The 17,730-nt window shown below is 39.9% G+C and overlaps 1 protein-coding gene across 5 annotated transcripts in view; it reads right to left on the minus strand.

The window, feature by feature from the left end:
- Window positions 1–17,730, minus strand: part of TENM1 (teneurin transmembrane protein 1) — a 912,904-nt gene that overhangs the window by 305,965 nt on the left and 589,209 nt on the right. For all 5 annotated transcript variants that reach the window (XM_077478732.1, XM_077478724.1, XM_077478714.1 and 2 more), the window contains 3 exons: window positions 17,357–17,542; window positions 7,814–7,837; window positions 4,120–4,266 (listed from right to left, as the gene is read on the minus strand). In XM_077478732.1, coding sequence (XP_077334858.1) covers window positions 4,120–4,266; window positions 7,814–7,837; window positions 17,357–17,542 — 357 coding nt within the window. The remainder of the gene's footprint in view (window positions 1–4,119; window positions 4,267–7,813; window positions 7,838–17,356; window positions 17,543–17,730) is intronic.

Here is a 17,730-nt window from a genome sequence, read left to right on the forward strand (position 1 = left end):
TGTTTTTTCAAGCAAGGATAATTTGCCTTTATTTATAATTTGTTTGAAACCTGTAGGAATTTGTGGGAGGGTTGAACACTGCTTATTCTTATGCCACGTACACACGATCGGAACTCTCGTCGGAAAAAGCTCTGATGGTTTTTCCGACGGAATTTCGGCTCAAGCTGTCTTGACTACACACGGTCACATCAAATTCCGATCGTTTATAACGCGGTGACGTACAACACGTACGACGCGACTAGAAAAAGGAAGTTCAATAGCCAGTAGCCAATAGCTTCTGTCTCGTAGTTGAATCTGAGCATGCGTGATTTTTGGCGTGTCGGAATTGCATACACACGATCGGAATTACCGATAGAAAGTTTTTCCGTCAGGAAAATTTAGAACATGCTATCAATTTTTGGCTGGTGGAAATTCAGACAGCTAAATTCCGATGGAGCATACACACGGTCGCATTTTCCCGAAAAGCTCTCATCTGTCTTTTTCTGGCCGGAATTCCGATCGTTTTTACTCGGCATTAGGGATGTGTTTGTTGGACCATTAACCGATTCCTGACCAGCGCACGCCGATGTACGATAGCAGAATGGCACGGGCAGGCATATTGGCGTACAGGTACGTCCAATCTTTAATGCCGCCCTGCCATCTTGAGCACGCCACCGGCGGCGTGCTCGCGTGCCGGTCGGGAATCCCGTGAGTCCGGTCGCGGATCCCGCGTACTCGATCGCCGCGGGCATACCCGTGATCGTCTCACAGGGTGGCTGAACGAGGAAATGCCATTGTAAACAGCATTTCCCCGTTCTGCCTAGCAACTAGTGACGCTGATCTCTGCTCCATGTGATTGGAGCAGAGATCAGTGTTCACTAAATTAAAGCCCAGCCCCCAACAGTTAGTAACACACCCCTAGGAACACTTAACCCCTACACTGCCACCCACTGGTTAGCCCCTTCACTGCCAGTGTAATTTACACAGGAATCACTGCATTTATACAGCACTAATTGCTGTATAAATGACAATGGTCCCAAAAATGTGTCAAAAATGTCCGATGTGTCCACCATAATGTCGCAGTCACAATAAAAATCACTGATCGCCGCCATTACTAGTAAAAAAAAAATATTAATAAAAATGTCATAAAACTATCCCCTATTTTGTAAGCGCTATAACTTTTGCGCAAACCAATCAATAATCGCTTATTGCGGTTTTTTTTACCAAAAATATGTAGAAGAATACGTATCGGCCTAAACTGAGGGAAAAAAAATGTTTTTTTTATATATTTTTGGGGGATATTTATTATAACAAAAAGTAAAAAATAATGCGTTTTTTTCAAAATTGTCGCTCTATTTTTGTTTATAGCGCAAAAAATAAAAACCGCAGGGGTGATCAAATACCACCAAAAGAAAGCTCTATTTATGGGAAAAAAAGGATGTCAATTTTGTTTGCGAGCCACGTCGCACGACCGCGCAATTGTCAGTTAAAGCGACGCAGTGCCGAATTGCAAAAAGTGGTCTGGTCTTTGACCAGCAAATTGGTCCGGGGGGCTGAAGTGGTTAAAACGATGTCAAATAACCTAATCTACCTGAATCACCTGAAAGATCAGACGCAATCAGCGAGAATAATGATGCCTTGTTAAAATGTGTAATAAAAAAATAAATACTGTTTCAGCAAAATTCGAAAATCTGATGATATTTTGTTACCATTAACAGCTAAGTGCTTTAATTCAAAAGTGGGTCCATTCTGCAGAACTCCTCCATTTTGTAACAATGAGAAGCCCTCTCTATGGTTAGTGATTTCCAGACTAGCAAACACTCATGGAACTTGTTTCTTTCTTTATTGCTGAACTCAAAAGAAATATGATGTACACGGTATAACACACTCTACACTGGTTATATATTCAATTCTGCTGGTTGCCTATCTAGTTAGAAAATTGGGCGGTGTTAAACAAAAATTTGAATGCCTTCTCAATAATACAGCCCCAGTACCTGTCTAATTTGCCTACTTTATTAAAATATGTATTCATTTATCACTATAGGTTTTTTTTTTTTCTCCTGTTATTCCAAGACTCTTTGTTTTTGGCACAAATAAGGAATGTTTGTCACATGAGAACATTGTGAAGAGGGATGAAATTATCCCTCAAGAGCTCAGTTGCAAATCTGAAAACTGTTTCTCTAACTCACCATTAGCTTACTCTTAACAAATTAACATATGGATGAGATAAAAAAAAAAAGTAAGGTGATTGATTATTTCATCAGAATGCTACAACTGGAAGCCAAAAGAACAGATGTGCTTTGAAGCTTTTATATGTCCTCCAGGTTTTTTACATTTCCATATACTTTATCGAATGATGTTAATAATAAATGGCACATATAAGCACAGATACAAAACAAAATGTGATCCTCATTGTAAAATACTTGGTTAATATAACCAATTATTTATACACTATTGATTTATTTTAGAAAAAGAGTTGTCTAGTGCCAGTGTTTAATTATCTTACTTATCCAATTCCTAACCAACATGTTATTTATAGTGGACTTGAACACAAAAAGAAGATCTGCGATCCATAAGGAACATCTAGAAATGTTAATTGTATCTACGTAGTACCCTAAACAGCTACCTTTTGCTTTTATTACTTATACCTAAGTCCTTGTGTGCCTTCAGTTTCATAGCTGATATCAGTAGTGTAACATCATCAAAAGCATCATGCCTCTGACTGCTAGTTCTATGTCATTTGGAGTGAGATTTGATGATGCCACCACACAATTCTTAAAACCAAGGCATAGTGTATCTGTAGAATTCAAAGGGAAACCCACAACTCTGGGCTTCTAGCAAATTCTGGTTTACTGGTTCCTCCCTCCAACCTCACCCATTACAGGAAGTAGAATTGACACAGAGGTCAGCCTTCCTATTTGTCCTGCTCTCCAGGGTCACCAAGACAGAAATTGGTAAGAAATTTCAAAACTGTCCCCGGAAGAAGACATTTGGGCGAATCCTCTAATGGGGCACCTGCTGGAGTGACAGTTGTCAAAGAGGCAATTCTCCTGTCTTTGTAGACTTCCCTCCAACTTCCTGTTACATCAAGATGAAGTAAAGATAAATCTCCCAATGAGAAACATACAGCAAACAATAACACAGGGGTGTTTACTAATTTCTACCCTATCTTAACCAACAAAGGTATTATCTTTACATACACTTTAATATCACTCTCCAAAAATGCCTTTAATCTTATAGAACTGAAAACAGACATTGCGCATCCTTTGCTACAAATTACAGGTTGCAGTTGAAAGAAAAATATCTGTATTATGTACAGTATTTATTAGAACTCACAACCTCTGCTATGTCTGGCAGTAGATCTCCTTGCTGAGACACCTGAGATGCTGGATAGCTCCTTGCCTGATGCCTTTAACAAACATACTTTCTATCTTGTTTCTAGTGAACCTTGAACTCCTTGCTCCTCCCATGACCCTCCTATTGCACCTCTTGTTTTCCAGATTATTATGCTCTTCTCTTGTAAATATATTGCTCTTTTCCCTCCTGCTCACTACCACTCTTTACTGACCTTGGCTTTTTCTGCAACTAGGCTTCCGCTTGATCCCAAACTGCAAACACTTTTTACTGACCTTTGGCTTGTTTACTGACTATGCTTCTGCTTGATCCCTACTTGTAATATCTGCTATTAGGCCCCAGGTTGCTCTTTTCCTGGTGGGGCAATCCTGAGGACTGCGACCTGGTACTAGCATGAGTCTAAACCTACTGCTGTATTTAACTTGTTAATCGGTGTGAGCCTCTCTACTACTGGTCTATAGCTGCTGGTCTGCGAGCCTGACCCCTTACCTTGATAGTATTACTTATTATGTATTATGTTCAAATGGACAAAACAATGAAGCTGTCAGCCTTGACTTGGTTGACCCGATCTTACACAGATCTGGCCATACAGTATACCATAATCAGACCATATAGGTGACATCAGAAACAGCCATATTAAGACTATATACATGATTACTGGTGAACCTTTGTACTGCTATGGGTCACTGAGCCTGATCCCAGACCATGACAGGTTAATTTGGTTCTTTTGCATTATTTAAAACACGCTAGCAATCACATATATATTATATAATAGTAAACACATACCTGAGTCATTATCCATGTTATCAGCACAAGCCATTTCCATGATAACATTACACCCTGCTCCACTCCAGCCAGCTTGACATACACAATGCCATCCATTTTGGTCAAGCGTGCATCTCCCATTGCCATAACACAGACCTGGGCAGCCATCTAAATGAGACAAAACAGTGTAATTAGGTAATGGAAGGTTCAGACATAATATAGGTTATTCTAACAGCTGTCAGTGAGTCATTTCTTGTCCTCCTGTGTAAAATGACACTTGCACATAGTCTGCGTTATAGGGCCCTCAGGTGTAATGTGGCCAGCACACAAAGCCCCACATGTTTATGTAACTGTGGGGCTATGATTTCCTGTGCCTCTCCAGAGAGGGCGGTTCTGCTGACTGTCAAAGTAGGACGGTCTGTGGATATGCCCTCCCTGCTCAGCTTGTCTGATGGAGGAGAGCATGGACTACATGCGTCAGCGGTGGTCTCCAACATGGCGCCATGTCAGTTCCCGGAAGTGAAGTTCTGGGAGTCCAGAAGTGACACGGCCACGCATGACTTCATGACATCTTTGGAGATTCTGGAGACTGCAAACACAGGCGCCATTTGCCTGTCTTGCCACCAAACTGACGGCTGGTCTCTTTGTCAAAACCTTCCCTGAAAGGTGGGTGGAATCACTTAATGTAAAAGGGCTAGCTTAAAGTACAAGAACTTAGATGCTGGAAGGTAGATGGAGCTATAACAGCCATGATGTTCACCTTGAGGCTTTATCATTTATATGACGGATGGAGGAAGCTTGTAAGTACTAATTTTTTCATTTTCCTTCTCTTGATCTGGGTGGAAATTAGGCATTGTAGTATTAGGATTATTATCAATTAAGTACACCCTTAGATATTTAGTCTTTTACCCAGTCTTGAAATTTCCATATTTTTTAAAACTGACGGGGGCTGGTGAATGTGGATTAGAATTATTTAGCTAATGTTGAACCTTTAGTAAGGGTCTTGGTTACACTCCTATATAATTAGATATCTTCCTGCATAAATACTCCAGTATTGCTTTTTATGAAGACCTCTAATATCTACACGTATTCGCTTAACCCCCCTAGCGGTAATCCCGAGTCTGACTCGGGGTAGGAATATACTGACAGGAGCGGTAACCCCGAGCCAGACTCGGGATGGCTTCGCTGGATGCAGGGGAGGACACAGGGAGCGTTACTCACCTTGTCCCCTGTATCCAGCGATGTCCGCCGCGCTGTGCGATCGAGCTGTCCTCCGCTCGATTCACAGTGCCGAATGCCGCCGAGCTCCGTTCCCTGCGACGTTACGGCGCACGGGAGCGGAGAACGGCGGCAAATTCAAAAAAGTTAAAACACACTAAACACACACAGCACTGTAATCTTACAGATTACAGTGCTGTATTAAAAAATACACACCCCCTTTGTTCCTAGTGGTCTGTGCAGTGCCCTGCATGCACTTTTATATTATAAATACTGTTTTTTTACTGCCTGGAATTTGGAGATTGTCCATAGCAACCAAAAAGTGTCAATTTTTCAGTGTTTTAGCATTTTATTACATTATTGAATAATTTTTATTATTCTTTATTATATTATAAACTTTATCATACCCGGGATGTCTGCTAGACTCTGGTTTGAACAGATTTAAGAGAGTTATTCCTAAGAATTACAGGACTACAAAATAAAAGCCAGATTTCCGTGCAAAATAATTGTACCGCTTTCAGCACCTAATTCCAGACTGAATCATACCGCCAGGGAGGTTAAGTGATCTCAGCTTATTTGAAGACATGTTTATACTTTGTTTAGTGACAACCTGCATTTTGGCCTGGTGGTCTTTGCATATTCTTTGAGGTTTCCAGAATTTGGAAGTAGCTTATCTAGTGACGAGTTTGGTTGACGTCTGTCCTAAAGTTACATTGTGCTATATGTAAGTGCATTGATTCATTTTTTGCTTTCTTTTTTGTTTTCTGTTGTCACAAGCAACAATATCAACACATTTTGTGGGCACAGTTGTAAACAAACAAATGTACTCTACAGCTCAAAGCGCATTGGATACCCTTTGGTTGAACAAATCCTGCAGTCAAACTCACATGGTTATGTCGTTTTCAAAACCAGCGACTGGGAATACCACCAATACCAATGTCTAATGGAAACTGAAGTATATGTAACTGTTTCAATCCAACCATGTACATTGTTTTTATGATCTTTGTATGTTTTGTACTATATTTTGATATATATTATTTTATCTAAAGAAATCTATGTAATCTTTTTAAACAATAAGAAAGAAATATATGATATTTTATTCTTTAATTTAGTTGTATGGTTGCCTTTAAAATCCCACCCCAGAGGTATAAACTTGTGCATTTTGTATAATTATGGATGATGGCAACCACACCCTCAGTCGCACAGGCCTTTCTTTTTTTTTCCAATGCTATTAAGTGGATCTGTGTTTAATTTGAAACAACAACCATGTGCAAAGGAAACTTAAATAAAAAATAAAAACAAGACTGATTGGTTCGTTGACGTGAACACGGCTTCACCTTATTCACAAAGCTCAGTGAGCATTGTCTATTCCTTTTGGTAAATAAACTGAACTGAAATGCAAGTAAATTTGCTTATGATTGGATTGACAAATGCATTCAGGGAAGGTAAGTTGCATCCAAAGGACAGTTTTTTTTGTTTTTTTTTTCTAATTTGAAATGCATGTAACCAAACCATATAGGACATGATCTCAACATTCACAGCAAACTTTCAGAAATATACTGATACAACACATACAATGTTTACATGCATAGCCTTTAAAATCATCTCATTAGTGCCATGGGCAACTTACAGCATTCATGTGCATGTGTATTAGGCGAGTGTAATGGTTGCCGTGGCTCTTGGGAGGAGTTATGCAAATATGAAAATGCCTTGATGAGTGGTTGTCTGTCTGGAGGAGTAGGCGTGTCTAGGCCGACTGTGTTTGCATGCAGACTGCCCTGGGGTTTGCCCACATGTAATGCTGAGCCTTCGTGATTAAAAGCCAATGAATGAAAGAGATGTGTCAGGAACAGTAAGCCCTTGTACACACGGTCGGACATTCCGACAACAAAATCTGTCGGATTTTGCCCGACGGATTTTGTTCGAAACTTGTGTTGCATACACACGGTCGGACAAAGTTGTCGGAAAATCCAATCGTACGTAACGTGATGACATTATTTTGTTACGACGGGACTACATTCAGGCTAGTAGCCAATAGCTTTGGTTTAGGAATTTGATCTGAGCATGCGTGGCACTTTGTCCGATTGGAATTCTCTACACATGATCGGACAAAGTCTGATCGGATCATGTTGTCGGAAAGTTTTATAGCCCAGCTCTAAAACTTTGTCCGTCGGATATTCCGACGGAAACAGTCCAATGGAGCCCACACATGGTCGGATTATCCGACAACACGGTCCGATCGGACATTTTCCATCGGAATGTCTGACCGTGTGTACAAGGGCTTAGACTGGGAAGAAAAGGGAAAACAAGATAATGTTGTATGTCCTGCAGCCAGGAATTGGGACAGGCTCAGTATGACTTGCTGCAACTTCTAATGTACACTGTGTGAAGCTCACAGTGTGCTGTGAAATCAGAGTAAACCCTTTTTAGTGCAGGAAAGGAGCATGTACAACCCAGCAAGACTATAGGTAAGGCTAAAGTTTAGAATTAAACATACCTCTCACAGCATCCAGGTAGTGAGCTGCCAGAAAAAAAAAAAAAAAAAAACATAAAACATTATTATCAGAGATGTGTCACATAAAATCAGTGCATTATTTCTTCACTGTAAAAGAAGCATTAATTGGTATGATTGCATTCTGAAAGTATATTTGCAGACATTTCTACATGTCATAAAAAAATCATCATTTAAAGTTACAGCGGAACATTTTGGACTTATTTCACTAATTTGCATTTGTATTAACAATAAATAATCTTGAAATTAATGCATTATAATTTTTCATAATGAATTTATAATTGTAATGAAATTGTCTCAGCCTCAAGACTTGAATGGTACAGTCCCAAAAGAAGGAACAAAAGTAATAATAATGAATGAATCAATCAATCAAATAATGCAGTGTAATAGTATCTATAAGTTAAGTGGTTGTATCCCTCTGAAATTAAATATGAAGCATTTACTCATATATATGCACTTGCCTCAACCCACAGCAGCCAATAATGATCCTGGTTGCTATCTCCTCCCCCCGAAATCTGCATTTTCCAGCACACAGCAAATGACTGAAAACCCGAGATGTGCATGATTCCCAATGAGACTGTGTAGGGGGTGTGTGTCCATTTCCTCCACTCAAGTGTCAGATTACACTCAGCTCTCTGCTCTGTGCTGTGCAGTACGTGGCATCAGATCCCCACCCTTCCTCCTGTAAGGTAAAAATTGTTGCCTCCCGCCACCTGTTATTAGCCTCCTTAAAAACTCGGCCCACAAGGGTGTTTCATACTATAACTGACACAATACCCACATATGAGCTGAAAAGGAAATCCTGGCCTCCAGGCCGTGATCCCCCCCGATCCCTTTTTAATGGGTGGACCCCCCTGTGTCATGATCCTCCTGTACATGTACCTCCTTACAGATTTACCCGTAGCTCCCTTGGTATTCTGTTAATGTGTTTTAGTTACTTTTGTTATGTTTGATGTACTAGCCCACGGATTGCAGGTATCTGAGATTTTTTTTTACGGGTGGACGTCAAAGGGCGGGAAACATTGCTCCTCAAGATAAGAGGAGACTTTCCTCTTACTACATCCCCCGCACTGGACGCCCACCCGACTGCCATCACTTATTATACTCTATACTTCTGCTGATCCTACTGGTATGTGTATTCCATGCTATACGATTTCTGTTGTACCTCTTTTTTATTGTACTGGCTGAATTTCTACAATAAAACGTTTGTATTTTAAAAAAAAAACTCGCCCCACTGCATTGCAAAAGAACATGAGGGTTTGTTTGGGTAATTTATAGGAATCTGGATGTCCATTTATAATAAGGGGGCCCCCAAGATATCTGCACACACAGTGAATCCAGTACAGGGATATATTAGTGCCCTTTGCCCATTCCCAAAAAGAGTTAAAGTGGTTGAAAACCTTTACATGTACCCAGTGAAGTGGCTAACATTAGGTGATGCACAGAGATAAAACAAATCCTCCTACATAAGTTGTAGCTGTGTATCTGCAGTCATTTCCTCTGTAGATCCTTCTGAAAACACAGAGAAGAAAAGATTTCTCTTTCGTTCTAGGAGCAGGGGGCGGAGATCCGAGGTCTTCACACAGCCAACAGCTCTGAGCCGTGATTGGAGGGAACACACCCCCTTCACACAGTATAGAGAACAAACACAGCTGTGGGTAACAGTCTCAGGCTGAGTGCTGCAGCTCCCTCCCGCATCAAGTTATGCTGATAACAGAGGAACCAGGCAGCAGCGAGAAATTACACCCAGAGTTATAGAGGGAGAGACAAGCACACGGTATAGAAGGATGTGCTTTTTTCATATTTCATGTCTGATGTTTACAACCACTTTAACCCCCCTAGCGGTAATCCCGAGTCTGGCTCGGGTTAGGAATTTACTGATAGGAGCGGTAACCCCGAGCCAGACTCGGGATCGCATCGCTGGATGCAGGGGAGGACACAGGGAGACTTACTTACCTTGTCCCCTGGATCCAGCGATGTCCTCCGCGCTGTGTGATCGAGCTGTCCTCCGCTCGATTCACAGTGCCGAATGCCGCCGAGCTCCGTTCCCTGCGGCGTTACGGCGCACGGGAGCGGAGAACGGCGGCAAATTCAAAAAAGTAAAAAGACACAAAACACACACAGCACTGTAATCTTACAGATTACTGTGCTGTATTAAAAATAACACACACCCTTTGTCCCTAGTGGTCTGTGCAGTGCCCTGCATGCACTTTTATATTATAAATACTGTTTTTTCTGCCTGGAATTTGGAGATTGTCCATAGCAACCAAAACATGTCCCTTTTTCAGTGTTTTAGGATTTGATTACATTATTGAATAATTTTTATTATTCTTTATTATATTATAAACTTTATCATACCCGGGATGTCCGCTAGACTCTGGTTTGAAGAGATTTAAGAGAGTTATTCCTAAGAATTACAGGACTACAAAATAAAACACCAAATTTCCATGCAAAATAATTGTACCGCTTTCAGCACCTAAAACCGGACTGAATCATACCGCCAGGGAGGTTAAATAATGACACCCATATGGTGAAAAAGTTCTTTATTTCCAAAATACGTAAATAATGTACCCCGATGTACAACATTAACTACCCGAAACGTATGTGAATATGGTAGTACCTATAAAGTCCCACATCTAGGGGGTTTCTCCACTTTTCGATGTACAACATTAATTCAATATCAATCATGTTATCTAGTGATGTAAATTCATCATCAATCATGACAACCCGCTGCCCAACAATGTTTCCCCTCCACCCTCCATCATGATTACCCACTGCCCAAGGAAGGGCAAGTACATATAACAAATGCCATCAGGGTTCCTTCTAAAATTCCATCCAGACCCCAATCCACACATGCAGCCTGGGTGACCAGAAAAGGAAGGGTAGCGAGTATGCAGCCTACTTTTTTTCTACCCTACCGGGCCAAATGTCTTTAAATACTGTGGGGAGTACCATGGTGGCCAAGCCTCTCCTCCTTGATAGGCAGTTTTGTCTCAATGTTGTTGATTTCATCTATATATTTAGTTATTTATTTGGAGTTTAGCTTCAAATCTCCTAAAATTTGTAAGGCTGTCATAAGATGCTGCATCTTGGCACATAGTTTGGATGGTTAAATAGTGATTTTGCACACAGTAAAAAAAAAAACGTTTTTTCCTTCCTGCCAATAATTGAAAGAGAAATGTCTGCCTAAAATAGATTTTTCTTCAGCTAAAAAAATAAAATAATGAATTGTATGGTAACTTTGCATACACACCTCATTAGACAAAAATACTTTATATGCACAAATAAATAAATAATTATAACTTTGTGACTTGGATCACAATGTGAGCAAGCGGAAAGGAAATATCAATCAGTAACTAGTGATATTTTTGCATAAAACATGAATGCTATTGAGCCTGGGAGCACAAGCAGCCCAGTATATTTTGTATGCCTCAAAAGGTGCCCTGTGCATAATGATTTTACCCAGTACACTATACCAATCAATAATTATGATGATAATGAAATGTAAAACTTGTTTACATGATACGGCTAGTTGTCTAACAGCAAATAGCATACTGCTTTGTTGTTGTTTTAGAATGCTCTAGGTAGAAGAATTTGTTTAGGATGGTGATTAAATGAGACTTCTCAGTTACAGTTAAACTGAAACACTCACAAATCATTAAATAAATTCAAATGACCTCAACTAAACTTTATAGCGGAATTACATTTTTATTTTAACAATTAAAGAGGAAGTAAAGGCACTTTATATATTTTTTTTTTTAAATGCAACCTGCAAGGCAAAGGCATAATGAGCTAGTATGCATAGCATACTAGCTCATTATGAATAACTTACCTGAGAATGAAGCCCCAGAAGCGGTCCCCCTTCTTCATCTTCACCCCTGCCATGTATCCCGGAGCGACTTCCGGGTCTCGCTGCTCTGGTGCTGTGATTCGCCGGAGCCGCGATGACGTCACTCCTGTGCATGCGCACAGGAGGCGACACGAGCGGCATATCGCCGTGATCTGCGGCCTGCTCAGTGCGCCTGCGCGCCGCTGTCTATGGCGCATGCGCCGTAGACAGCGGTGCCTGCCTTTTGGTAAATATCTCCTAAACCATGTAGGTTTAGGAGATATTTCTTGGACCTACAGGTAAGAGCCTTAATCTAGGCTTACCTGTAGGTCAAAGTGGTTTGTAAGGGTTTACAACCACTTTAAAGAGGAAGTAAGCCCTGATGGGTGTTACTTCCTCTTTGATTCCCTGCAAAGGTAAAGCATAATGGACTACTATGCATCGCATAGTAGTCCATTATGTGTCACTTACCTGACACAGGAGCCAGCGAAGTCACAGCTGTCCCCTGTAATTCCGAGCGTCCATCTTCTTGGTGGGTCTCGCTGCTCCAGCGCTGCGATTCGCCGGAGCCGCGATGACGTCACTCCCGTGCATGTGCACGGGAGCCGACACTCGCGGCATATCACAACGATCTGCGGCCTGCCCAGTGCGCCGCTGTCTTCGGGTAAATATCTCCTAAACCGTATAGGTTTAGGAGATATTTCATGGACCTACAGGTAAGAGCCTTAATCTAGGCTTACCTGTAGGTCAAAGTGGTTTGTAAGGGTTTACAACCACTTTAACCCTCCAGAGTTTCTATTACTCTCTATGAACTTTGTAAAACCTAAGTAACAAAAATAAGGTTATTTTTCTTGCAACCAGCTAGGTTACCACCAACATTTTCTTGGTGCAGGTTCCAGAAAAGAGTAGTACATAGATATATTTTTTTCAGAATTTTATTTCGTTTTCATCCGAAAAATAAATTTATTTCGTTACTCCTGAAATTCGTTTTTATTTATTCTGTTTAGTTAAAAAATGCATTCGTCCAAAAATCTGAAATTATTAAGGTCGAATCTGTCATTGAAGGCTTATGGTGTCTGTCAAATGTTCTAAGAAGATTTGACGGAGCAGCTAAACTGTACATTTCCGGTTCCACTTGCAAGCTATAGTAGAAATCTAATGTTGCATGACACTAGTAATAATTATATTTATTAATTATTATTACTAGTCAACCAACATTAGAATTCTTCTATAGCCTATGGGCGGAGTATTTGACCATAAATGTCCACTTGCGGCAACTGCTTCATCAAATCTTCATGTCAAATCTTTTCTCTCTATGTCGAATAATCTTGGACTAACAGAGTTAGGTTAGGCACATTCAACCTTTTTTGCTATTGTCTCTATAAGGTCGAATCTTTTCTCTCTATGTCGAATAATCTTGGACTAACAGAGTTAGGTTAGGCATATTCAACCTTTTTTGCTATTGTCTCTATAAGGTCGAATCTTTTCTCTCTATGTCGAATAATCTTGGACTAACAGAGTTAGGTTAGGCATATTCAACCTTTTTTGCTATTGTCTCTATAAGGTCGAATCTTTTCTCTCTATGTCGAATCTTTTCTCTCTATGTCGAATCTTTTCTCTCTATGTAGAATAACCTTGGACTAATAGAGCTAAGGTTAGGCACATTCAACCACAGGTTCGATGGACACAGATTGCTATTATCAGCATCATGTCGGATCTCCTATCTATATTGAACTGTTGCCACAATGAAAACAAAAATAAAGCATTTTTTTATGTCAAAGCGTTCAGTTTTCGGATTCTGCATGTTCTTTATTGTTTGTTAAAACGGTAAAGAAAATATCAGAAATTTGGACAAAAATGCATTCGGACGAAAACAAATGCACATGTCTAGTAGTACATGCTGAATCTGAAATTGATTATTTGGGTAACAAGAATAAAACAATATTCTTAGCACTACCCTTCTCTGTCTAACTATAATTCAAAAAACTAGCTGAAAAATAAATGTCCACAGAATGGTATAGTGCATAGTCCACATAAATATCAGGGGCAAAGACCTTAATATAAGTCCAGAAATTGCCTGAAACTGCCTGTGATCCAAAGTGGAAGCAAGGCTGCCTAATCCAGAAGGGCTGGAAACCCCCACTGCAAGAGAAGAGGCAAGGGGGAGAAAGGCAGCAAGCAATGCATTTTCGGAGGCTAGCCACGCCTCCTGGCTGCAGAAAGAGGCGTGTCTAGCCTCCAAAACACGTTCCTATTTGTTGCTCCTCCCAGAGGTTTGAAAGGTTGTTCCCGGCTTCGGCAAGCTCGCTCCTCAGCATCCTCTGACACCCTCCAACATTGGAACTGCCGCAGCGGAGCAGGTTGCCGGCCTGGCCATGGGCGGGATACACTCTGAGCTCTCCCTTGCTACACATGACTTTCAACCGGTCACTTTTGTGAGTGGAACCTTTCTCCCTATTCTTTGGGTAACAACCTATGTCTTTTGTTCCATTTTTATGATTTATCCACTGTGACTACAGACTATAGAACATATGCAGCATGTAATACCCAAATGAATTAAGTGGCAACAACTACATTTACTAAACACAATAAATTGTGCACGAAATTGAAGCTCTTAAAGAGGAAGTAAAGGCAATAAAAAAAAAGTGCAACATGCAAGGCAAAGGCATAATGAGCTAGTATGCATATTGCTTATTCAATTCATGAAGAACACCTACAGTATCTTGTATGATATGACAAAAATAGCCCACGATCCAGTGATGTGGCGATCCTTGAATTTATGTTGCTTGTTGTTTTATGATAAACTAACCAAACCCTAATAAATCAATTCATTTTAGATCTACTAAAATGATATACTGTGAGGATCTGCCTAAACGATCAAATCAATTGGTATACAATCAGATAAGCCTTTGTGCTTCAGAGCTGTTGACAAGTCCAATGGAGATTGTCCAATCAGATTGGAATGTGTGTGATTAGGATAACACCTGGTATTTGCACAAGGAATGGTTTAGATTGGTCCATCTGGAGCAGTACAATTTGTTGTGTACTCACAATGCATGGCAATGAGTTTGCTGACTGTTATGGTAAAATATGAGTTTGCTGATATTTTACCATAACAGTTGTTAACTGAGTCACAGGGTAATTGCACTATAATCTGAATATCATGTTTCTTTAACAAAGTAACAAAATATTGAAGAAATTATTGGTATGGGAGTGCTAGGGATAGTCGCTCATGCTAGCCCTTTAAGCAGTCTCAAACCAAAATGGTGGAAATTGGACTATACAACCCCGATATAATATTGTCTTATCTCATTAATATCGATACATTGTGTATCAAGTTGTATCATTATAATTAAAATATTTTCTGTATTAGGAGCTCTGCTCTACCCCTGATATTTGATGGATGGTGCTTTTTTTTATTTTATTACTTTTTATGGACTTAATGTTTGCTGCTATTATCTATATGGATCGAATAGATGTATATTATAGTGATTGCTGCTTCTTTGCCTATAGATACAATATGCTGCAACCTACCCTTGCTGACTTGATTGTATTGGGCTTATCAGCTCAGCCTTATTGCCTAATCGCCCCTGACCCTGGGCTGTCCACGTCTATACTCCCCTCCAACCTACACACAGGAGGTGGAATTAGGGATGTGATCCCTCGCAAGCCATCCCGTTTGTTGGATTCCGTTTCCCTGCCCTCCTTTGATGGTAGGACACAGCGACCTATACCAGCTAGATGAGCTGTGGCACATCAATGAATGATTGATATGAGGGATGTGTCTGAGCATATTCCTGTCTTTTAAAGAGGATCTCCACCGTGGATTATACAGGTATTCACCTGTGATATATAGTAACCGATATTTGCACAATATCACTATATCAGACATTCACTCTGTCTATAGTAGGTTACCTTTAATGTATCATAATGTATGGATATATATTTATGTTTGTCCTCTCTTTTACAATAGATAAACCTTCTGAAGAAGACCCCTGAGTGGGTCGAAACGCGTAAAGGATTACTTTTATCTATGTTTTACTGTGTATACAGATGTAATAGGGTTCATATGATGTAATTTCCCTGTCTATACATGTACCATTATTCACCAAGTGGAGTTCAATTTCCTGACCACCGTGTCACCCATTTAATTCTTTTATCAATAAATAATTGTATTACAAACTTTCCGCGTCATCTCAGTAGTTATTCCTACTGTGTATATATATCAGCCCTCACAGGTAATATATGCTGTTAAAAACCCCACCCAGGGGATATCTTTTTGTTTTTTCTTTAATTATTAGGGGTGACCAGCGCCCTCTGACCCTTTATTGGGGTGTTACTGCCTTTTCTCTTTTTTCCAGCCTTATTGCCTATATCCAATTTGACGCAGTCCTATGGCCTTTATCTATTACATCTGGGCAATCCCATACCAATAAGTTTTTTTTGGTAAGTTCTTTTTTTTTTTTTCTCTTATTATCAACTAAATCTAATATATAAAAAATCCCTCCCTTTTTTACTAGAGCCGTTTAACCAATCCCCCATGTCCGCCGTAGGGGGAATATATAGGGGTCCTTTTGTCTGCAATCCATCTTTTCGAATTTGGGGTGAGCTGACCTCCTTTTTTCCTTTTTTCCAATTATATGATGTATTTTACAATATCAATGATTAATTTTATGATAATTTGCTCTCGCTTGTTATTTATATATCATCTACTATGTCCTGTATAGATATCCTCCTGAAGAAGTGGTTTGTCCCGCAAAACTAGTAGAGGAGACCCCTGTGCGCCATTAAGTTCGAACTCCCTTTGTGGAGAATTCGTCAAGGACGCTCTTATTGTGATGTACATTTAGTTGTATTTTAATGGATGATGTTTGTTATTTTTCTATATGTCTATTAAACAAGATGAAATTTTAAATGTTATTTTTTGCCTTCCTTACCATTCAAGTACTGGTATAGTCCAATTTCCACCATTTTGGTTTGAGACTGCTTAAAGGGCTAGCATGAGCGACTATCCCTAGCACTCCCATACCAATCATTTCTTCAATATTATGACTTGTGGATGATGGTACTTATTTGTTATGCCGGCCATACACGGTTCGAATTTCGAAAGAATTTTCTTTCCAAAATCGTATCTAAGAATTTTCGTATGAATTTCGCACCATTAGTGGGCTGCAGCAACAGCCCACTAATAAAATTTAAGGAATCGGACATGTTGGAAATTTTTTGAAAAACGAACGATTTTCTAATCAATGATGCGTGCGAGAAACGTAATAAGAAAAGAAAATGTACGGAGATAAAAGAAAATTTGCAGAGAGAAAAGAAGATTCCCAGCCAAGAAAATTATTTTCTGTAACAACATGAGGTGAAATTGAAGGCTTGGTCGGCCGAATTTCGAAAATCAATGGTGGCATCATCGGATCACAAAATAAAACGAATTTTCTGATTTTGAAAAGAAAATTTGTTCGAAATTCGACCGCGTATGGCCTGCATTAGTTATGTCAATCAGAGGCGATACTCTTAATTTGTGAACAAAGTAACAAAAATAAAAAAAGCAAACTTGTAAAAATGTAAATGTACCAGAAATGTCTTTCTGGTAAGCACTGCAATAATAACTCAAAAAGTGTACTTAGGGAAAATATTCTAACTCATGACAGTAACATATGGTGCTGTATTTAATAAGACAGAAGCAGGGAACTCACCTATGGTACACTGCTCCCCCTCCCATCCTGGGCTGCATTCACATTTTCCATCTTTACATTGTCCGTGTTCAGCACAGTTTGGGTGACAGGTGCGTTCTTCACAGCTGGCTCCTCCCCAACCATCTTCACATTGACAGACACCCCCTGAGCACACGCCATGACTTCCACAGTCCACCGCACAAAGCTCTAGAGGAGCAATAATGAGCAACCATGTTATTGTGTCACAAAAGGCTTTTTTGGCATCGGCAATTAATGAAAAGCTATGCAAATCCTAATTAACGGCATCATGATATGACAGAACAAACACAGACTCACAGAAGGAAATTCCATTACAGAATTAAAATTCTAACACAACCAAGATGTTTTTTTTTTTC

Source organism: Lithobates pipiens, unplaced genomic scaffold (assembly GCF_037356315.1).
Source record: "Lithobates pipiens isolate NorthernLeopardFrog02 unplaced genomic scaffold, aLitPip1_a1.2 Scaffold_1, whole genome shotgun sequence".
Taxonomy (NCBI): domain Eukaryota; kingdom Metazoa; phylum Chordata; class Amphibia; order Anura; family Ranidae; genus Lithobates; species Lithobates pipiens.